Source organism: Chiloscyllium plagiosum, unplaced genomic scaffold, assembly GCF_037043375.1.
Source record: "Chiloscyllium plagiosum isolate Xiang-an unplaced genomic scaffold, Cpla_swu_hap1 HiC_scaffold_43, whole genome shotgun sequence".
NCBI classification, from domain to species: Eukaryota; Metazoa; Chordata; class Chondrichthyes; order Orectolobiformes; family Hemiscylliidae; genus Chiloscyllium; species Chiloscyllium plagiosum.
In genome coordinates this window covers 18,759,468-18,783,927 of record NW_028270181.1, presented here as the reverse complement: position 1 = coordinate 18,783,927, position 24,460 = coordinate 18,759,468, and the positions used below count along the sequence as shown (strand labels likewise).

The 24,460-nt window shown below is 39.4% G+C and overlaps 1 protein-coding gene across 2 annotated transcripts in view; it reads left to right on the top strand.

Moving 5' to 3' along the window:
* Positions 1 to 24,460, top strand: part of tubgcp2 (tubulin gamma complex component 2) — a 49,916-nt gene that overhangs the window by 985 nt on the left and 24,471 nt on the right. For both annotated transcript variants that reach the window (XM_043678879.2, XM_087982431.1), the window contains exons 2-11: positions 6,374 to 6,532; positions 7,045 to 7,173; positions 11,038 to 11,214; positions 14,708 to 14,867; positions 16,348 to 16,555; positions 16,762 to 16,961; positions 17,321 to 17,510; positions 17,992 to 18,137; positions 20,240 to 20,420; positions 22,427 to 22,607. In XM_043678879.2, coding sequence (XP_043534814.1) covers positions 6,383 to 6,532; positions 7,045 to 7,173; positions 11,038 to 11,214; positions 14,708 to 14,867; positions 16,348 to 16,555; positions 16,762 to 16,961; positions 17,321 to 17,510; positions 17,992 to 18,137; positions 20,240 to 20,420; positions 22,427 to 22,607 — 1,722 coding nt within the window. In that variant the 5' untranslated portion in view covers positions 6,374 to 6,382. The remainder of the gene's footprint in view (positions 1 to 6,373; positions 6,533 to 7,044; positions 7,174 to 11,037; positions 11,215 to 14,707; positions 14,868 to 16,347; positions 16,556 to 16,761; positions 16,962 to 17,320; positions 17,511 to 17,991; positions 18,138 to 20,239; positions 20,421 to 22,426; positions 22,608 to 24,460) is intronic.

The following is a 24,460-nucleotide window of genomic DNA, read 5'->3' as shown; positions in this document are numbered from 1 at the left end:
CTGTGAATCATTAAGTTCCTCAATCCTGCCCTGTTATTTGACAAGGTTATGTCCAAGCAAATTTGGCTTCAACTCCACTTTCACGCCAATCCCTGATATACTTTAATGCCCTTGTCAGTCAAGAATCTCTCTAATGTAGCCTTAAAAATATTCAATGGTCCTGGCTTCTCTACAGGCTGGGAAAGAGAATTCCACATAGTCACGACCCTTTGAGAGAAAACATTTCTCCTCATGTTCATCTTAAATTGGAGAGCCCTTATTTTTAAACTGTGCCCTGATCTAACCTGAATCACCCTCTTTTTTTTTTGTCACCATGTCAAAGAAATTTGTAAAACGTTTTTGTAAAATGTTTAGCAATGTTTTACAGATTGCAGATGATACCAAAGTTGGAGGTGTAGTGGACAGCGAAGGAGGTTACCTTAGAGTACAACAGGATTTTGATCAGATGGGCTGAGGATTGGCAGATAATTTAGTTTAGTTAAAAATTAAGTGCTGCATTTTGGAAAGGCAAATCATGTCAGGATTTATGCACTTACTGGTAAGCTCCTGGGGAGTGTTGCTGAACAACGAGACCTTGGAGTGCAGGTTCATAGTTCCTTGAAAGTGGAGTCCCAGGTAGATAGGATAGTGAAGAAGGCATTAGGTACGCTTTCATTTATTGTTCTGAGCGTTTGAGTATAGGAATTGGGAGGTCATATGGTGCCTGTACAGGACATTGGTTAGGGCACTTTTGGAATATTGTGTGCAGTTCTGGTCTCTCTTACGGAAGGATGTTGTGAAACTTGAAAGGGTTCAGAAAAGATTTACAAGGATGTTGCCAGGGTTGGAGGATTTGAGCTATAGGATGAGGCTGAATAGGCTGGGGCTGTTTTCCCTGGAATATTGGAGGCTGAGGAGTGACCTTACAGAATCATAGGGAAAATAGACAAGGTATTTTCCCTGAGGTGAGGAGTACAGATTTAGAGGGTCCAGGTTTAAGGTGAGAGGGGCAAGATTTAAAAGGGTCCTAAGAGGCAACCTTTTCATACAGAGGGTGGTGCGTGTATGGAATCAGTTGCCAGAGGAAGTGGTGGAGGCTGGTACAGGTCATTCTACTATAACACATGTTTCCTTAATGCGGATTCACTACAACATGAATGACGAATTGGGGACACTTTCTAAAATGCAAGCTTTCAAACCGTTGTTTTGGTTATAATGCGATTCCAGCCCTATTAGTTTAAATTGTGCTGCCACTACACCATTTTCTAATAACATGGATTGCATGAGAGTGGAACTGCCATGTTGTTGTACTAGGATCGACTGTACAATTACAACATTTAAAAGGCATATGGATGGGTATATGAATAGGAATGGTTTAGAGGGAAGTGGGCCAAGTGTTGGCAAATGACACTAGATTAATTTAGGATATCTGGTCAGCATGGATAAGTTGGATCGAAAGGTTTGTTTCTGTGCTGTACATCTTTATGACTCTGACTTGAATAAAAGCTAAGTAAGTAAGATTGCTCGCTGAGCTGGTAGATTTGTTCTCAGACATTTTGTCACCACACTAAATAACATCATCAGTGATCGTTGGTGTTCTGTCCCGTTTGTTGTTAGTGTGTCTTGGTCTGTTATGGTGGGTCATATCACTTCCGGTTCTATTTTTCAGAAGTTGGTAAATGGGGACCATATCTGTATGCTTGTTAAAGGAGTTCTGGTTTGAATGCCAGGCCACTAGGAATTCCCGTGCCTGTCTTTGTTTAGACTGTCCCAGGATGGATGTGCTGTCCCAGTCGAACTGGTGTCCCTGTTCGTCTGTGTGTATGGATATCAGTGATGCCATTTAGTGGCTAGTTGGTCCTCGCGTATCCTGGTGGCTAGTTTCCTGCCAGTTTGTCCTATGTATTTTTTTTTGGATTGAATGTCTCTATGGAGTACCAAAGATACATAAACAAGCCCCAACCACCCCCCCCCCCATTCCCATAGTCTCATTTCCCGGTACACTGATATATCGACCAGCAAAGGAACTGCAATGCAAACTGAAACACCTTGTACAAGACTCAATCCACTCCACCCAGGAATTCCTTAACATCATCAAAGAAACCAAGGGAGAGACTGGCAGGGTCATGGTTTCCATTGACATGACAGCCCTATTCACATCAAGGAACATCACCCTAGCCAAAGAAACACTGGCCTTACTGCTAGATGAACCAAGGACGCAAACATCTGATAGCACCAACTCCATCAGCAAGGACAGCGTCCTCAGACTAGTAGACTGTGCCTCACCACTCATTTTGCCTTCAACGATAAGATCTACAAACAAAGCTTGGTCCAGCCCAAGCTTTGGTCCACTGTGTGAATGACAACTTTGTCATCATGAAACGCAACAAATTAGAAGAAACCCACAAGCAACATCCTTCCCGATATAAAGTTCACCAAAGAGGAAGAGGACAGCAGGTTCTCCCTAGATGTCACAGTACAACGAAAAGCCAATGGAGAACTGCAAACCAGTGTCTACAGGAAAGCCACACACACTGACCAGACTAGATTAGATTCCCTACGGTGTGGAAACAGGCCCTTCGGGCCAACAAGTCCACACCAACTCTCGGAAGAGTACCCACCCAGTCCCATTTTCCTCTGACAAATGCACCTAGCACGACGGGCAATTTAGCATAGCCAATTCACCTGGCCTGCACATGTTTGGACTGTGGGAGGAAACCGGAACACCTGAAGGAAACCCATGCAGACCCAGGGAGAACATGCAAACTCTACACAGACAGTCGTCCGAGGCTGGAATCGAACCTGGGACCCTGGTGCAGTGAGGCAGCAGTGCTAACCACTGACCCACCATGCCTATACTCAACTACAGGAGCAATCATCCCAACACCGACAAACTGAGCTGCATCAGGACATTATTTAAATAAGCCACAACACACTGCAGTGCTCAGGAACGACAAGAAGCCAAGGAAAAACACCTATACAATGTATTCAGGAACAACGGGTACCCGATAAGTGCAGTCCGCTGATTCCTGCACAACAGATTCAGATGTTCTAGCCACTGTGCCATGCGTCAAAAACATCCCGGAGTTGGCGACCAGACTACTACGGCCCTTAGGCATCATGGTAACCCACAAACCTACCACCACACCAAAACAGCTCCTGATGAATTTAAAGGACTCCATTCCAGCAACCAGCAGAACGAATGTCAAATACAAAATACCCTGCAATGACTGTGACAAACCTGAATGAAACTAACCCACCAAAAGACAAGACCAACTATCAATGGTCGAAGAGGCACACCAGTTCAATCCTGGGAGAGGCTAAACATTCAAACGCCTGGCATTCAAATGTGCTCCATTAACAAACATTTGAACCCCATTTACCAAGCTCTCAAACAGAACCGGAAGTGATATCACCGACCACAACCGACAAAGGTATAAATAGCAAGCGGGAGAGAGTACCAACGATTCATTGGAGGCTCACCAATGTTACCTAGTCTGAGACCAGGTCTACCAGCTCAGTGAGCAAACTTACAACCTGTGCTACAAATCTTCTCAAATCGCAGCTGTACAGAAGGTCAGGGGTCTTGCCTTATTGTAGGCAGTGCAAGTTTAGAAGGTTTCTGCGACTCAAGTAAAATTGGTTCTTTTCAGCAAATTGGTATCTAGCCTTGAACTTGTGTAAATGTTGAAACTTTTATCAGAAAAAGATGCAGTAGAGTCATAGAGATGTACAGCATGGAAACAGACCCTTCGGTCCAACTCGTCCATGTCGACCAGATATCCCAACCAAATCTAGTCCTACCTGCCAGCACCTGGCCCATATCCCTCCAACCCTCTGAGTGAAAACGTTGCCCCTTCGGTCTCTTTTATATCTTTCCCATCTCCCCTCTAGTTGTGGACTCCCCCACACCAGGGAAAAGACTTGTCTATTTATCCTATTTGTGAATTCATAAATGGATTGTTGTTGCATTGGCTGTCACATGTACCATGTATAGTGAAAAACTTTCTTTACGAGCAATACAGGCAGATCATAGTAAGCGAGGACATATCAATCATGGAGTTAAAGAAAACCTAGACAGAGGCATACAAGTTACATAGTACAGAGTGTGCGCTAGGCAAGATCAACATTAACAAGATCAGCATTATTTGCACAGATTCAGAATTTAAGTTTAAAAGTGTAGAACAGTTATAAGAAATATTAGAGTTAAATTTGCTTAAGGGAGCTTGCAAGGTGTCACACAGTGTTGGTGCCATCTTAAGATCAAGGTACCAAAATTGAGACTTTATACCATGAAGGGCTCTGTTTATACAGCATAAATGATCATTGAAGTTGGGACATTACACAATCCCAGTAACAGAGATCAAGAAGGAAATATGAAACTCGATACAAGAATTGAGTGACAAAGAGCTTAAAGTGATGGAGAGAGAGAAATTAAGAATATAAAGAGAGGAATGGAAATAGAGGATATCAAGGCTGGAAGGTTTTAGACTAGATATTGAAAGGGAGGGAGATTCCAAATGATTTTCCCAGTGTTTGAGGAAACCACCCCACTCATTTTTCCCAGTTCTCACCAGTACAAGGTGAGATAAATTTATTACAGATTCTGAATTAGAATGATATATACACTGGCTCACTGAGCATAGCACTAAAGGATCCAGACAGTAGGAATTAATTCTACTCAACTTGTGCAGATTGTGTGTATTATATTTTCAAGCCTGTTTCATTTGTATATGCTGCGCTGCAGTTATTGGATTTTTAAATATGAATTTCTAGATTGGAAGATTTGAAAGTTTTCTTCAGTTGTGCCTCAGTTAATGCTGCAGCTTATTTTAGTTAACTGATTATAGCATTATAAAGAAGACATTTGTGGACAGAATGTACATTTTAAAATTTAACCGTTAGTGATAATTTATGCACAAGTTGATGCTCGTCTATCTACTAAAATATGGACTGTAGATGCTCGTATTCAAATAAATGATTTGTACTGAAGAACTTTGTGGTTCCAGAATGAACAGTATCTTGCTGAGAGTTGGGAAAAGCTCACTGCTTACAATTTGCTAATGACTTTAGGCTGTTATTTGCATGTGGAGAGTTGTCAGCTATAATTCCTAAGATTGTAATCAACTGTATACTTAATATTATAGTCAGAATTGTTGATTCTTAATTTCAACTCAGCCTATTTTTTAAAAATCACAGCAGCAAAGTGCTTCCTGTCATAACCTGCAAGTAGTTTATTTCATAATCTTGTGGAAAGTTAGCCATAGAATGCATAAACAATTTGTTGCTCTTTCTATTTCATGCTTGTGTACAGTTTTATCTTGGGTAAATGACTGGAGAGAATTTTAAACCTGTTCAGGCAAAGTCGATTTAGATGTAAGTGTCATAGATGTAAATCTATGGAATGGCTGTCCTAAGCTTTTACTTTATACTTGTGATTCCTATCCGAAATATTTTGTCTTTTTAGGATCTTTTGTTTCAATACTAATGTTGTTTAATGTATCTCAGCTGCCAGAAATCCAGAGCATTTTTGTTTTTGAGTTAATAAATAACTCTTAAATAAAGGTTAGAGTTAGAGTGAAATTAAAAATCGCACTACACCAGGTTATAGTCCAACAGTTTTATTTGAAATACAAGTTTTTGGAGCACTGGTCTTTTGTCAGGTAGCTAGTAGAGTAGCATTATAGCACATAGAATTTAAAGCAAAAGATCATAGTCAATCCATCATGATGTAAATGAACTGATCAGTTTGCTTTGAGTTTGTGGTGGTGATGCAATATATTGAACAAAGCTAGATTATTGTGAAGTCTTTCATCTTTTAGAATGGGTTGCAGGTTTTGATTCATTAATATGTAAATCCCAGAACTACTTTTAAGTCACATTCCTGAGATAACGTAAGGTTTTATAAAAGACGGTGACATCTCAGCTCAGACAATGCATAAAAGGTGTGAAGTTAGAGTCAGTACGTATTCCAATCTTGAGTCAGACTGGTTCTGTTCCCAAAGCAGAAATTTATATAATGTCACATGGATTATAAAAAATATTGACTGCCTACAGATTGTGTGCTTTTTGAACAAAATGTATCTGCAAGTACAATTCTGCAAATTTCAAATGTCATTTTTAAGTATGCTGCACCCATTCTGAGATTCTCAAAGTGCAGATTTGGAACATAGTCATTTGTTTCCATATTTTGTCAGATTTGCCACTTCCCTAGTTTTGGTTTCTTTGTTTTAAATATGTTCCTTGAAGGAATTAAAATTAACCTTCCAAATATTGGGCTGAAAAATATAGTACTGAAATAAATTGTTGTTAGGGTGCAATATTATATAATGAAATTATTTAACATTTTCAGTGGACTTTTTCAGCAGTTTCTTACAGTTTCTTGTTTTCATAGGAAAGAATCATGAGTGAATTTCGAATCCATCATGATGTAAATGAACTGATCAGTTTGCTTCGAGTTCGTGGTGGAGATGGAGCTGAAGTGTACATTGATCTTCTTCAAAAAAATAGAACTCCATACGTCACAACTACTGTGTCCTCCCATAGTGCAAAGGTAATATGTCCAATGTGGGTCCACAGAGTATTTGCTTCATTTTTCTCGGAACTTGAATTGCTGTATTTGGAATACTTTTATAGTTATGACCTGGAATGCTTTCCATGAACAGACAATTTTAGTGAAAGCAGTTTCAGTGATCATTTTCAAATGAAAGTTGGATATGTACTTGGAAAAAAATTGCAGGTCTATGGGAATGGAGCAGAGTAGTGGGACTAATTGGATAACTTTATCAAAATGCTAGCACAGGGTTGATGGGCTGAATAGTTTCCATCTGTTTTGAATGAGGTGACAAAGTTGAATTTTGGGTTTGAATGCTTATGTGCTACTAGTACTGTGCTGCAGTAAAGGATTGCTAAACAAAGGATGTATTGGTGCATAGAAAGAGAAATTGAACATTGGACTTCTGTCGCCAAGGACAAGTCTACAGGGCCGATTGAATAAAAGGGAACAGAGTAAGGTTGTGTACACTGCTTAAAAAAAAATGCATTTTTAATATTTTTATTTGACAGGTAAAAATAGCTGAGTTTTCAAGAACCCCTGAGGAATTTCTTAGGAAGTATGATGAGCTAAAATCAATAAATATACGGAACGTGGATCCGTTGGTTTACCTGTTATCGAAGCTTACTGAAGATAAAGAGGTAATGAGGTTTTGAGTATACTTTTAGTGTTTCTGGGTCATTTTTATGTGATTTGCAATAAAATTCATGTATTTTATTACTTAGACATACCTGCTTCCTAGTGTTATATTGATTGATGTTGTTACTGGAAACATTTGATAAGTATGTCTGATGTGACTCAGCTTTGGAATCCAGACGTAATATGTACCCTGTTGCATTCATAACTGCAATTGAGGACAGTGTGAATGGAGTGAGCTTTCCATCAGATACCTGCTACTTTCAAAACACATTGACACTGCACCAGGCCATTCAGTGTTCTCTGTGCTACGCAATCTGTTTATTCAAATAATGTTCCAAAAGATCCAAAATTAATTTAAGAATTGGATTTCCTCTGTTAGCTTTCTCATGATACAAGGCTGCTGAAATTTCCTTTTGTCTTAGGATGTGGGCATTACTGACAAGGTTTAGCATTTGTTGCTCTCGCTCTCCTTTCTGAGTAACATTCCTGATCGCTTGACAAAACATACACCAATCTATTTTGAGGGTGGACAGTACGATGAATTGTGGTAACAGGTGATTGGATGTTTCCTTTCCTTCAAACTAACTTTTGATCTGAAGTTGTGTTGAGATGAAGAAGCATAACGTTTGGAACAAATCTCCTCGCAACATAAATTGCATAGTGGTAATGTTACGAATCCATAGGCTCAACGTAATGCTCTGGTTCAAATCCTGCCATGTGGGCTAGTAGAATTTAAATTCAGTTAATCATTCTAGAATATAAAGCTAGCCTCGTAATGGTGGCCATGAAAACTTTGATCAACGTAATAAAACTCACTTTATCTACTAATGTCCTTTGAGGGAAGAAAATTTGGTGTCCTTACTTTAGTTTAGTCTACATGTAACTTCAGACAGACGGCAATGTGGTTGATTCTTAACCTGTCCCTGAATTGACCCAGCTCGGTTTGCGAGAATTAGGCCTGGGCAAAAAATGCTAGCCTTGTCAGTGGTGCCCACATCCCAAGAAAAAGTACATTTTAGCACCCTGTCAGAGAAAATTCAGTTCTTCTTGAATTCATTTAATTGTATGTGTATTTGCTAAAAAATATCTATGGATTTGCATCTATTTTCTGCACTTGTGTATTTAGATGGCTCCCTTTGAGGCACCCCACTTGTATTTCTCAAAGAAAGATATGGTAATTTGCCTTGGTTTGTCTTAATTGCGCTTCTTATCTGCCAACAGTCATGGATGTTTTTATGCCACTTTACTATGTTTCCACTCTTTTCAGTCAAACAAACTTATAGCTATCCCAGAATTAAAGTAGATCAGGACATCATTACTTTGAATTTTGATGCAAAAAATCCAATATTTTAATTTTCAACTTTTTAATCACACTTATCTCAACTTCATGTTCAAATAACATTATTACTTTTATTATTCTTTGCAAACTCATTCATTGCCATCACATAATACTGGATTTTCTGCTCCTTGTTGTCTACGCTTCAAAATGTTTGTCTTGTCTGATTTCCCAAATATGAATCCTTTAGACATTGTGCGATATAGTGATGCAGACAAACATGATGAAATTTAATCTAACCCAATACTCTATTAGATTATTGTTACATTGTTAATTTGCTGAAGGTAAAATTTTATTTTGCGATGCCTAATTTTGGGTGTCTATCTATAGATATTATTTTGCACAGGAAGAGATTGTAATCAGAAATTTATAAAACCAAAATATTGGAAAAAGGCAAAATGTATTGAATCTACTTTTATTTCTGGTTTTCAGAAAAAACTGGAAAGAATCTGCAGGTCATTCAGCATTTCCCCAGAAGGGCTATCTGTGCCTTTGCAACTTTTAAAATTTTGATTCTGTAAAATATTGGTAATTTTTACACATATATTATATTTTATTATTTCCATCATAATTTTCTATAACCCTTTCAAGTTTTACAACCTCTTTCCAATAGGAAGGAGACCAGAATTGCACTCGATATTCCAAAAGTGGTCTAACCAATGTCCTGTACAGCCGCAACATGACCTCCCAGCTCCTGTACTCAATATTCTGACCAATAAAGGAAAGCATACCAAATGCCTTCTTCACTACCCTATCTATCTGTGACTCCACTTTCAAGGAGCTATGAACCTGCACTTTCAAGGAGCTATGAACCTTCTTTGCTATCCACTACACCTCTGATTTTAATGTCATCTGCAACTTACTAACTATACCTCTTCTGCTCACATCCAAATCATTTATATAAATGATGAAAAGTAGTGGACCCAGCATCGATCCTTGTGGCACTCTACTGGTCACAGGCCTCCAGTCTGAAAAACCAGCCTCTATGGTGGCACGGTGGCTCAGTGGTTAGCACTGCTGCTTCACAGCAGCAGGGACCTGGGTTCAATTCCAGTCTCAGACGACTGTGTAGAGTTTGCACATTCTCCCCGTGTCTACGTGGGTTTCCTCCCTGTGCTCCGGTTTCCTCCCACAGTCCAAAGATGTGCAGGTTAGGTGAATTGGCCATGCTAAATTGCCCATAAAGTTAGGTGCTTTAGTCAAGGGTAAATATGAGGATTGGTCTGGGTGGGTTACTCTTCGGAGGGTTGGTGTGGACTAGTTGGGCCGAAGGGTCTGTTTCCACACTGTAGGGAATATAATATCTAATATCTCTGTCTGCTACCTTTGAGTCAGTTCTGTATCCAAGTGCTCGTTCTCCTTGTATTCCATGAAATCTAACCTTGCTAACCAGTCTCCCATGGGGAATCTTGTTGAGCGCCTTACTGAAGTCCATATAGATCACATCTACCGCTCTTTGTTACTTCTTCAATTCTCTTTGTTACTTCTTAAAAAAAACTCAATCAAGTTTGTGAGACATGATTTCCCGTGCACAAAACCATGTCAACTCGCTAATCAGTCCTTGCATTTCCAAATACGTGTACGTCCTGTCCCTCAGGATTCCTTCCAACAACTTGTCCACCACCGAGGTCAGGCTCACCAGTCTCTAATTCCCTGGCTTGGCCTTACCACCTTTCTTAAATATGACACCATGTTAGCCAACCTCCAGTCTTCTGGAACCTCACCTGTGACTATATCGATAATACAAATATCTCCTGAGGATTTAGCAGTTTAATTTATCAGTCCTACCTTGTTCTTTGCTTTGTCCCTGCCTGTCCTGATTGTTTGACTCACTACTTTTCTCAACTGTACCAGTCTCAGATTGGTCTCTTTCCTCACTATTTCCTATGGCTTCATGCTGGGCCCTTTTCCCCCTTGAGAACACTTTGCACCCTCTCTAAGACATCCTTGATCCTGGCAGCAGGGAGGCAACACACTATTCTGATTTTTTTGCTGCTGGCCACAGAAATGTCTGTCTGTCCCTTGGACTAGAGAGTCCCCTGACACAATCGATCTCTTGGAACCCGATGTACCCTTCATTGCAATAGAGCCAGTTTCAATACCAGAAGCTTGGCTGTTCATAGTACATTCCCCTAAGAATCCATCACTTGCTCCGTTTTCCGAAACAGCATACTTGTTTGAAATGGGGATAGCCACAGAAGACTCCTGTACTACCTACCTATCTCTCTTACCTTTCCTGGAGGTAACCCATCTATGTGACTATCTGCAACTTTTTACTTTTCCTATAGCTGCCTTCCATCACACCCCCTTGCTCTTGTAAATTCTTTATTGCCTCCAACTGTCGCTCCAACTAATCCATTCGATCTGACAGGATTCTCAACCAACGGCATTTAGTGAAGATATAATTCTCAGTAACATGTAAAATCTCCCTGAACTCCCACATTCAACAAGAAGAACATATCACTCTACGAAGAGCCATTTTTGCTTCTTCCAATCTGTAGACCCAGATTTATTTTCTGTTTTATTACAGACTCTGCAGTACTTGCAACAGAATGCTAAGGACAGAGCAGAACATTCAACCAATGTTTTAGCTAGCAATAATGCAACATTCAACATCCCAACGGCGACTGCCAAGCTCTCGATTCAGGAGCTTGAAGAACTTCGAAAACAGCTCGGTAGTGTCACTACCACTTCAAGTTCACAGCAGGTAACGAAATTGAACAGCAGTTTTTTAATTTAAGCAATCTTATATATTCTTGTATGTACTGGAGATATGAAGCCTTCTAAGTAAAAAAAAATTGAACATTCGGATGTGGTGAGTCTGTCTTTATCAAGTTTGTAAGTTTTTCCAGTCCCAATTTGTTTTCATTCAGTTTTATTTATTAAAAAGATGCAAACTCATTTTTACTGTGGATTAAAGCGTAATGTAGAACATTATCATGACGTAATATTCCAGATCATCTTTTTAAAATTTCATTTACGGGTTGTGGTTAAATGTACTGCAGTTACATCAAAATGCTATGAGGCAGGATATTGAGCCAGTGACCCTGTAGGAACAGCGATATATTTCCTAATCAGGATCACGAGTGCCTTGACTGAGAACTTGCAGATGATGGTGCTCCCATGTATCTGTATGCCTTGTCCTTCTAGAAGCTAGTGGTTGCGGGTTTGCGAGGTGCAGTCTGTGGATTTCTGTAACGTATCTTTGTAAATGATGCACACTGCTGCGTCAGTGGTGGATGGAGTGGATGTGGTACTAATCAAGCAGGTAAAAACAATGACTGCAGATGCTGGAAACCAGATTCTGCACTAGTGGTGCTGGAAAAGCACAGCAGTTCAGACAGCATCCGAGGAGCAGTAAAATCGACGTTTCGGGCAAAAGCCCTTCATCAGGAATACAGGCAGAGTGTCTGAAGGGTGGAGAGATAAATGAGAGGAGGGTGGGGTGGGGAGAAAGTAGCATAGAGTACAATAGGTCAGTGGGGGAGGGGATGAAAGTGATCCGGTCAGGGACGAGGGTGGAGGGGATAGGTGGAAAAGAAGATAGGCAGGTAGGACAAATCATGGGGACAGTGCTGAGCTGGAAGTTTGGAACTGGGGTAAGATGGGGGAAGGGAAATGAGAAAACTGTTGAAGTCCACATTGATGCCCTGGGGTTGAAGTGTTCCGAGGCAGAAGATGAGGCATTCTTCCTCCAGGCGTCGGGTGGTGAGGGAGCAGCGGTGAAGGAGGCCCAGGACCTCCATGTCCTCGGCAGAGTGGGAGGGGGAGTTGAAATGTTGGGTCACGGTGGTGTGGTTGATTGGTGTGCAGGTGTCCCAGAGATGTTCCCTAAAGCACTCTGCTAGAAGGCGTCCAGTCTCCCCAAAGTAGAGACCAAATTGGGAGCAACGGATGCAATAACTGGAGATGGAGAGGTCCAGGAAGGGGAGGGAGGTGTCAGAAATGGTCCAGGTAAATTTAAGGTCAGGGTGGAATGTGTTGGGTCCTAGGAAGGTGGGCAGGAGTCCTGATTGTGAAAGTAAGCTCGGAGGTGGCGGAAGAAGCGTTCGACGTCACGGCATGTATTAAATTCATTGATGCATGGGCGGACGGGGTTGAAGGTGAGTCCTTTGCTGAGGACTGATCGTTCGTCCTCAGTGAGGGGGAGGACAACTCCCCATCTCTTCCTCCACTACATTGATGACTGCATTGGCGCCACCTCGTGCTCCCGTGAGGAGTTTGCGCAATTCATCAACTTCACCAACACATTCCACCTTGACCTTAAATTTACCTGGACCATCTCTGACACCTCCTTCCCCTTCCTGGACCTCTCCATCTCCATTAATGACAACTGACTTGACACCGACATTTTCTACAAACTCACCGACTCCCACAACTACCTGAATTACACCTCTTCCTACCCTACCTCCTACAAAAATGCCATCGAGTATTCCCAATTCCTCCGCTTCCGTCCTATCTGCTCCCAGGAGGACCAGTTCCACCACAGAACACATCAGATGGCCGCCTCCTTTAGAGACCGCAATTTTCCTTCCTACGTGGTTAAAGATGCCCTCCAACACATCTCATCCACGTCCCGCATCTCCACCCTCAGACCCCATCCCTCCAACTGTAACAAGGACAGAACGCCCCTGGTGCTCACCTTCCAACCTACCAACCTTCGCATAAACCAAATCATCCGCCAACATTTCCTCCACCTCCAAACGGACCCCATCAGGGATATATTTCCCTCCCCACCCCTTTCCGTCTTCCGCAAAGACCGTTCTCTCTGTGAATACCTGGTCAGGTCCACACCCCCCTACAACCCACCCTCCCGTCCTGGCACCTTCCCCTGCCACCGCAGGAATTGCAAAACCTGCGCCCACACCACCTCCCTCACCTCCATCCAAGGTCCTAAAGGAGCCTTCCACATCCATCAAAGTTTTACCTGCACATCCACCAATATCATTTATTGTATCCGTTGCTCCCGATGCGGTCTCTACAGTGGAGAGACTGGACGCCTCCTAGCAGAGCGCTTTAGGGAACATCTCTGGGACACCCGCACCAATCAACCACACCACCGTGTGGCCCAACATTTTAACTCCCCCTCCCACTCTGCCGAGGACATGGAGGTCCTGGGCCGCCTCCACACCGCTCCCTCACTACCCGACACCTGGAGGGAGAATGGCTCATCTTCCGCCTCGGAACACTTCAACCCCAGGGCATCAATGTGGACTTCAACAGTTTCCTCATTTCCCTTCCCCCACCTCACCCCAGTTCCAAACTTCCAGCTCAGCACTGTCCCCATGACTTGTCCTACCTGCCTATCTTCTTTTCCACCTATCCACTCCACCCTCCTCCTTGACCTATCACCTTCATCCCCTCCCCCACTGACCTATTGTACTCTATGCTACTTTCTCCCCACCCCCACCCTCCTCTCATTTATCTCTCAACCCTTCAGACACTCTGCCTGTATTCCTGATGAAGGGCATTTGCCCGAAACGTCGATTTTACTGCTCCTTGGATGCTGTTTGAACTGCTGTACTAATCAAGCAGGCTGCTTTATCCTGGATGTTTTTAAGTTTCTTAAATATTTTTAGGACTGCACTAATTCAGGCAAGTGGGAAATATTGCATCACAGCCCCGACCTACACCTTGTAGATGATGGACAGGCCTTGGAGATTCAGCAGAGGAGTTAGTCGCTGTTGGATTCCTAGCCTCTGACCTCCTCTTGTGCTCACAGTATTTATATTGCTTGTTTGGTTCAGTTTGTGATCCATGGTCATCCCCAAGATGATGATTGTGGAGTATTAGGCATTGGGGGAGGGGGTAGAAGACGTTTTATACGGAATACACACTACACCTAAGTACAAACCTGGATATTTGCTATATTTGGATGAAAACTATTTCAATATCAAAGAGATGGTGAATGGTGCTGATCATTGTGCAATCATCTGATGCCAGTCTTGTTATCAAAGGGAATCACCCTCACCTCACCTGGAATTCAGCTCTTTCACCCTTGTTTAAATCAAGACTGTGATGGGATCAGGAGCTGTGTAGCCCGGGCGAGCCCCAAACTGACTGTCAGGAGTTACAATATCAAATTTCAGACTCCCACAATTATCTTAAGTATCATTGATGACACTTACTTTATCTGATTAAACTATACTGTACCTTTGAACCGTGGAATCATTTTCATATTTTGAAATTTAAATTTTTAGCCACTTGAAGTAGTCCGAAAGCTACTTCGTGACAAGCATAACAAGAGGAATCCAGGGCTGATTATTCCACATTTTCCCCCATGGGTGTATGAAAGGCCAGCTCTTCTGGGAGACTTTATAAACAGCTCCAGTCCAATCACTGAGACAGTAGTCTCTATAGGTATGTACTGTATACATTGACTGCACTGAATCTCATTGGTTCCGTATTAAAACTTTGAAAGTAGAGGTGCTATTCTGTCACCAACTGTCTGTTTTGCTGTAAAAGACGCATTTTGTCAAAGCTGAACTGAAACTGCTTTGTATTCTTAATTAATTTCTGCAAGTTCCACCAATTGTTCACATTTTACTTTAACAACACTCTAAATGCTATCTTTAAACATGACTCAAATGTGGAAGGGCTTGTACCATTAGATTCAAGATGCGTTAGTGCAAAATTTCCACATCTCATAGAATCACTACAGTGTGTAAAGAGGCCATTTGGCCCCATTGAGTCTGCACCAAGTCTCTGAACAGCATCCCACCTTGCTGCAACCCTCTACCCTATCCCCATAAGCCCAGATTTAACATGGATAAAGCACCTATCTCACACTTGCACCTATCTCACACATCCCTTGACACTACGAGCAATCCACTTAACCTGCACACCTTTGGATTGTGGGAGGGATGTGAAGACTCCACACTGACAGTCACTAGAGGTTGGAATCGAACCTGGGTCCTTGGTGCAATGAGGGAACAATGCTAGCAACTGAGTCACCATGCCACCTGTGCAACATTGTGTTTCACTGAAGACCTGGATCATATCAGTTCATCAAAATACAAATCCTTTTGTTAGTTTACTGGAACAATATTAATGATGCAGCTGACTGTTCTTTGGATTAGGTGTTATTATCCATTAATAGTTCAGTGTTTTGGAAGTCACTGTTTCCCTATTGTATTTGCTTTGTGGAAATGTCAGAGCCACCTGAGTGACTTGAGGATAATAACCCCAGTTTCTGAATCATGTTATGAAGCATTTTATATTTTGCATTTTGATTTATATCATCTGAAATCTTGAGGCACTGCTTTATCAGTCTTATCTATGATTTGGGTGCTGGAGACATTTTGTTTTTGTACATAGGGACTTTCTTTCCTTGCGTTGTTTGTACAGATGTTAAACTATTTGTCATGGTATTAAAGTGACTGTGGGTTATGTTACATTTGTGCTTTGTTCATTGATACAGCACTGCCTAATTTCCCAGGAGTGCCAGCTTCAAATCAAAATATGCTGTACCCAAGCAAAGTTCTAATGTACTGGAACTAATTTCCTATTTATTCTTTCTCTTTGAAATCTCTGATAAAGCATGACATACTGCAAAAAGACAATTTAGGAATGTTATACTCCATGCATATTGTAAGTGCATTGCTAAGTTTCATGAAATGTTATTTTAGACGTACATTTCCCTTGTATACAAAATATATTTGGCTGTTTACTTTTGAGATCAAAAGATTTTCAGTGGTTTTAGAAGTATACAGATTAACAGTGATATAATTCAACTTGTAGAAAATTCTGATTCAGAAACTCTTAAGAATAAGCAATTTGTGACCAAGAAAAGTGAGCCGCAATGCATTTGATTAAATATAGAACCTCTCCCCTTTATTAGGAACGTTAGCTCTTCCTGCGCAAGAACAAATGATAGTTGAAGATTTGCTGTACGTTTTAATTGGAGTAGATGGAAAATACATCACAGCACAACCGTTGGTGGGAAGACAATGTCGATCCTTTGCTGTTGATCCCACGTTGGACATGTCTGTTAAAGAACTTGTAAATAGGATTCTTCCAATAGCAGCCAGCTACTCCTCTGTCACCAGGTAAGCAAATGTAACAGTTATTTAGTTTTCTGATGCTTACATTGCTTCTCTATCCACAAAACAAAATACACAATCTTTACTGTATGCTACAAACTGTGGTGCTCTCTAAATTGATCGAGAACTGTGACAGGCTCTACCTTAACAAAAATGAGTATGTGAGAATATTTGAGTTTTGTCATAACTCTCTGCTTTGTGTCTGTACTCAGGTTCATTGAAGATAAGTCCTCCTTTGAGCATGGACAAGTAAACCATGCTTTGGCTGCAGCAATGCGGACACTTGTGAAGGAGTACATGATCCTTGTGACGCAACTGGAACACTTACAGCGACAAGGGCTGCTCTCATTACAAAAACTTTGGTTTTATGTCCAGCCAACTATTAGAACAATGGAGATCTTGGCTTCAATAGGTATGCCACTTTTTAAGATTAATTTTGTTTTTTTTAAACATGAATTTCAAAAATCTTGGAAGAAAGATAAAGGCAAAGGTCAGTCATGCAAATCATTCTCAATTAAAAGAAATCACAAGCAAAATAGCAATTATAAATAGAAGATTAATTCTATGTACTAAAATAGTTATAATTGGAAGAAATTCGCAAGTACTGTGAACAACCTGGTTAGAAAGATGGAAGTCAAAGTAGCCAATATGATTTTTTATTTCCTACCAACAAGCAGCAATAAATAGTTTATACAATGAAAAGATATACAAATAAGTAATTAATAACAGGAATCAACAGGACATTATTTCTCTTGTCTGTTTTTGTATCAGCTACTTCTGTGGAGAAAGGAGAATGCATGGGTGGTTCAACACTAAGTGTCCTCCATGATCGAACATTTAACTACACAGGAGACAGTCAGGCACAAGAGCTATGTCTCTACCTGACTAAAGCAGCCAGTGTTCCATACTTCGAAATTTTAGAGAAGTGGATCTACAGGGGAATCATACAAGATCCTTACAGGTACAAGGTTAGCCACTGGAAATCATCATTCCCTTGAGTTTATTTTAAACTTTGGTCTTACTGAATAAATTAAACCCTTTCAATTTTCTTCGCTATCATTCTGCTCAGCCAAAATTCTCCTCCTCTTGCCCCCGCCTGGGCTCTGCATTTCATGGAGTAATTCTACCGCAACTTTGTTACTCCAGCCTGTTGATGTTGTTACTGCTTGATGTGACTGGAATTAATGGATCTTAATGGGAAATAATCTTATGGTCCAGAAGTATTAAGCCCTTAACTATTTTGCAGCGAGGTAATAAGTTATGTTGTTGTTATATTGCAGGGAATGTAGCTCATTAAAGAGGCCAATAATGCTATGTGTGGAAAATTATACCCATCTGTTCAGGTTAAAATATTTTAGTTACTTTGTAAATAGTAACTTGCATCTTAAGATTGGCAAAGTAATGTTCGTGTATAAATAAACAAGTGACTCTGTGTTGTACAGTGAATTCATGGTGGAAGAACATGAATTGCAAAAGGAGAAAATTCAGGAGGATTACAATGACAAGTACTGGGATCAGAGATACACCATCATCCAGCATAGAATCCCTTCATTCCTGCAGAAGCTAGCTGACAAGATACTGAGTACAGGTCTTTACAATACTTCGTGCACTCTTTCCATGTTATATTTTTCCGGTTGTATTTTGTGGTCAACCTATCTGTTTAAATTAGAATTAATTTTTTGTTTTTCTCTAGTGTTGAAGCAAACTGATTTGTTTTCATTAAAATACATTACAGCTATGACTATTTAACTATTGTCAGCATTACTTTAATGCTGTATCCACATTTAGGCTTTAAATGTCTTGTTAAAGTACTGTGCAGTCAGGCTTTGTTTGTCTATTGCAAATTGTTTGAGTACTGTTTATACCTAACACTATTTCACACAACCTGCACAGATGAGTTCTATCAAAAGAGACTTCTATAAAAGGATTAATTGGGAAGTGAAAGTTCAAAAATTATGCAACAAGGGCGTCCATGTATCTAACAGCTGAGAAAGGTTTCCTCAAAGGCAGTTGTAGCTTTAGTATAATTACTCTTCAATAATGTTACTTCTTTCCTGCTAAGGATTATGGACAGGTCTAGCATGATGACTAGGAAGACAAAATAGCTGCATGTTTTGGCTCCAGGGTCACAGAAAATGAAATCCTTTTGAAAAAAGAAACCTAAGAAGCTAACTATATCTTTGGGCTTAGTTCCACTTAATAAATTTCTATTCAAGAAAGAAGACACAATTTGCTTTATGCCCCTGTATTGTTAAAAAAAACTGATAGAATCTCCAAGGAAATTAGATTTTCAAATGTTCTTCTGATGTACATATGCACTCTTTATGAATTTCTATTATAGTTGGGAAAAGAAAGTCTCCTCCTTCCCTTGCGATAAGAAGATCCACAGATTGTTTATTGTATCCGTTATTAATTCAACCCATGTAACTTGCAGGTAATTGTCAGAATTTTCCACAAAGCTTTCCAATTTTTTGGCACAGTTTCTCAAAATAGTCAAGCTAACCAAAGTGATTGCAGAATTTTGAGTGCATATTATGCTCCCCATAAATTGACTTATGCAGTATTTAGAACTAGATTAAGAAGCATTGGCTTAGAGTTACACAATATTAGCCATGCTTCAAGATGGAATCAATAACCATTGAGAAAGCTATTCAAATAAATTGGGCTGTTTCTGTTTAGAAGAACAAAAGTGCTCATGGACACTTTGTTTAAACGCTTTCAGAAATAATTTATTTCTAATTTGCTGTCTTTATAAAACAAACTGACTACTATACACCAATGTAACCAGTAAATTTCCTGCTTTTTTATTAAGTAATTTTCAGTTATTTAATGTCAGATTGCTCACAGCTGGTGGTCTTGATGTTCTTATTGAAATGCTTTTGTTGTGATAGACATTTTCAGGTTTGGCAATCAAACAACTCCAGAATTTACATATATTGAGGATTTTTTTAAAAAGTATTTTTCAATACTTTGGGTGGCTAAAAAGTCACTCATTTGCACTAATTCATGGCAGGTTTGAGCAGAAACCCAAGAAGAAGGGACACTTCTCGAAATGAGCACAGTCTGCACCAAACTACCAATTGCACTACGAGTGAAAACTTTATTTAAACAATTTTTCTTCAAAAGGTTCTGTTACTCAAGTTATTTTCTTTTAAATTATCTGCCACACTTAATGTTTGCCATATTTGTGAAATTTCAGGTTGGGTACAAGAAGAAACAGTTCACCATTTTTAAAAAAAACTTGCATTTAAATTTTAAGATATGCACAAAGAAAGTCTTTTCACAGAAAGAAAAGTCAGTGGGAATCTGATATTTTCCCTAAGGCACATTGAGAGACACCGTTTTACACCCTTGCCTGTAACTTGCATTAGAATTAGCAGACAGAAAATAACTGGGTAGGGCTGTGCAATTTCCTGGTACTCTGCAGAAGTTGGAAAATGGAAAATCTTCCTTTCTCTCTGCCCCCCCCCCCCCCCCCCTTTCCTATTTGAAAGAAAGTATAAACCAGAAATTTTCTTTTTTGTTTGATCATATTTTAATTAATTATATTTTTCTCAAATAGTCCATTCCAAAATTTGTTCTTTCTCCATCTTTGATTTGATGGCCTAAGGACAAAAGAATGTCCTATGCAGGAGTGAGGGTTTATCTTGGCCAGTCAGTCTTTGGTAAAAATTGTTTCTTCCTCCGTAGGAAAATATCTTAATGTCGTTCGAGAATGCGGCCGTGATGTGACCTGTCCTGATGCCAAGGAAGTGATCTATACTCTGAAGGAAAGAGCATATGTGGAACAAATTGAAAAATCTTATAACTATGCCAGCAAGGTTCTTTTAGACTTTTTAATGAAGGAAAAAGAACTCCTGGCACGCCTCAGGTACAAGGCCTCAAATCATTTATTGAAAAAGGAAATTTTTTTTAATGTTGGTTGCCTACAGTATTTGAGTCATTGTAAAATGGCTGTTAATCTCCCAGTTTAGTTTAACTGCACTACTTTGTACAAGGCATGTGCAATCTAGTGGATTATACAGCCTGTAGTCCCATGGGGAAGCTCTGAAATACTAAACTATTTAGTGTGTTATGTTATTCCCATGGATGGAATTAATTCTGCATTTCATAGTTCCCTGGTGAGGATCTACTTATATCATTAATATCTGTTAATTACATATGTAGAAGGGATGTTTATTTGGAAGTGATGTGTCATCACTGTCTAATGGGAAATAAAATATTTTACTTGACCAGTTACTTCACATAACAAGTTGTGGTTCATTAGAATCAAAGATGCAGGGTTGAAGGTCAGAATGACTGTTATACAGGATTAAAGTTACTGTCACATTTTTTATTACTCATAATAGTTAACCAAATTTGGATTTTTAAATAAATGAATATTAGCTAAAATAAATAAAGTTGCAAATGAAACTCCACCCAAACAGTATAACTTGAGAATCTATTCTGTTTTTCATCGAGGCAAATGGATGAATGTATTCTCCACTTATTTGATGGGATGACTTAGGTTTTCCTTTTCACTGAGAAAGATTTACCAAACCCTTGTGACTTTTATGCAATGTATAGTGGTGGCTCTTGGTAGCATGACATTTATTGAGGTTTCTTTATCAGCATAATGCAGATTTGTATTAAAAATACATTAAATACCAATGAACTTTGAAACTCTGACTATTAATATGGGTTTTTACAGGAAAAACTCCACAAAATTACTGCTTTTAGGTTTGTGATGCAGGTAAATTTTGTAAACTAACTATATCAGTAGAATCCCTTCATGACTGACTAATTGATGCAACATTCCCAATATTCTTTTGTTCTCTATAGCTGGCAGTTTTATTTGTGTTTCACCAATTTGCAAATGCTCAACTGCATGTAGCAAATGCAAGTTGAAATATTACATTTCTTGATTCTAAAGTACATAAAGAATAACACCGGTGCATTATTTAAGTTTTAGCATTGGAAAGCTTCCTCCTTTCTGTAAAAATCTCATTGTTCTGCTCTGCAAAGATAGACTTATTGTCAAAGGGTGGTTTGAGTATTGAGTGGATGTTTTTTGTTCATGCGTCTGCCAATATGATGACTGATTAAAGGCACTGTTTATCAGCACTAACCATCCAGGACAGAATCAAGGTCTGAGTGGCCTATTCCTACTCCTAATTTTCATTGATACCCTCTAAGAAGATAAATGTGGTTTGAGAATTTTATAATTGTCCAAAGAAAAGTCTCCATAAGTGAAGCTGTTGCAAGCAGAACCGATTACTGCAGGATTCGTTTTGAGCCCTGTAAAGGGCTGTTATCCCTATGCTCAATATTATAGTTGATTTGCTTTAAAAGGAAAAACCCTTAGGAGGTCAGGCATAATTCGTTTACTGATGAGTAATGAAACAAGTAGATACTGTTAAACTGTGCTACATAGAAGTATTGCAAGTCATAGATTTGTTTCTTGTATTCATTTGAATTTGGGAGAAGGAAATTAATTGAGTCTTTATTTTTTCAGTTCCTCTGTGGCTCTTAGTTAACTGAATTTAGCAGTATGATGATTGATATTGGTATCCATTCGGTCTCTGTCCTAATCATGTGTAATCTGTTTGGAAGCCCCTTTAATTGGGGTTTGTTGTTTAGTAGGGAATGAATGATATTGCTTAAGAAGTTTTGAGGCAAATTAATTCTAACACACGTAGTCAGAAGCTGTATTTCATTACGTGTTCTGTGCTAACATAATAGGACTGAGTAAATTGCTTCCAAATGTATTTTGTCGTCCTTAGTCAGGTTTTATGCTTGTTAATTATCATTATGCTGTACTGCACTATAAAAACAGCATGCATTCATCAATATGTTTCTTCAATAAAATGCTTGCTGTGTTGTTTATTATTTCTCCAGGTCAATAAAACATTATTTCCTGATGGACCAAGGGGATTTCTTTGTCCACTTCATGGATCTTACAGAAGAAGAGCTAAAAAAGTCTGTAGACGACATTATTCCTACCAGACTAGAAGCCCTGCTGGAGCTAGCACTGAGAATGAGTACTGCCAACACTGACCCATTTAAAGATGATTTGAAGGTGTGTTGAAGCATAATTAATGGAATCTTAAAAATAACTCCTGTTAATGTAATGGCTACGGAAAAATGTTCAATTGTAACAAATTCAGATTCAGCCTCTTAACAGTGTACTTGGGAATTAATAGGCTAATCTTATAACAATTTTAGCCTCACGAACAGTGCAGAATAATTTCTGTCGCAAACATTATTGTTATTCACTGTAGACGTTCAGGAATATTGAAACAATTTTGAGTATCCGAGTAAATTCTATATTAGGACAATAACAGAATTCTATTCAATATTAGAAAGCTGAGTGTACTTAGTAATATTAACCCACTTCAACACCATCTGCCCTCAAAAAAAAAGCCATGCTTGCCTCTATCTCCTGAGACACCAAGAGAAACTAAAGTGATGAAACCTTCACAATTGTCTTAAGTTATTCTTTCACAGGTTGTGGCCATTGCTGGCTCAGCCAATGTTTATTTATTGCTTATTCCTAATTACTCTCAGAAGGTCATAATGAGCTGCAGGATGTTTTGGGCATAAGCCCTTCATCAGGAAAGGCATTATGCAGAAAGGCATTATGCAGAAAGGCATTATGCAGAAAGGCATTATGCAGAAAGGCATTATGCAGAAAGGCATTATGCAGAAAGGCATAGTCTAACATGATAGGCTGATATGTGACAGATGCAATTTTTTTTTAAAACTTACCACTTCAGAGAAAGGAAAGTTATCTGAGTTTGTTAAATTTTAAATGGCAATAGAATTCTTGCTTTTGCACTTAGATACAAAATAAAGAGGATATGATTTTGTGCAAGATACTACATCATAATAGTACTGTTATGTACAGCTTTGATACTTGATTTTAGGCAGGGCATTTAAAAAGAGCAGTGTAAATTATTTGTAATTTTGTGAAGGATGAGAACTTAGAGTTCTGAATTGAAACTTGAGAAGCTGGATATTTTGCACGAGAGCTGAGAAGATTTAAGGATGACCTAATAGAGCTTTTTGATATAATGAGGGGTTGTGATGCAGTAAGTAGCAAATTAGATTGTTGTCTTCAAACGGTAGAAACCATCTTTACAGACAAGTTGATTATGAAATTATTTACCACATATCATTGCAGAAACAGTCAATAAATTATTTTAAGAAAATGAGGTCATCCTGAAAATTCACCCTTATCCAAACTCTGTCTTCTTTTAGTTAGTCAAATCTTTATCCATGTTCAAATACTATCCCTAGTACTATGGGCTATTAAGTAGCCTTATGCGTAATAGCTTTATTGAACACATTTCAGAAATCCAATTATACTATATCTACTACTTTCCCTTTATCCATCCTGCTTGTTACCTCTTCAAAATTAAGTCCAATAAATCTGTCAGGCATGAGGCCATGCTGATTCTGTTTGCATGTATTATGTATTTTAAAATGTTTTGCAATGTCATGTTTAATTCATACTTTCCTTTCACAGGTATATGAATAGGAAGGGTTTAGAGGGATATGGGCCGGGTGCTGGCAGGTGGGACTAGATTGCGTTGGGATGTCTGGTTGGCGTGGACGAGTTGGACCAAAGGGTCTGTTTCCATGCTGTACATCTCTATGACCCTATCTCTATGGACTACACTAAGGCATTCAACAAAGTTCCTCATGGTAGACTGGTTAGGAAGGTTAGATCTCATGGAATACAGGAAGAATTAGCCATTTGGATACAGAACTGGCTCAAAGGTAGAAGTCAGAGGGTGGTGGTGGAGGGTTGCTTTTCAGACTGGAGGCCTTTGACCAGTGGTGTGCCACACGAATCAGTGCTGGGCTCACTGCTTTTTGTCATTTATATAAATAATTTGGATGTGAACATAGGAGGTATAGTTAGTAAGT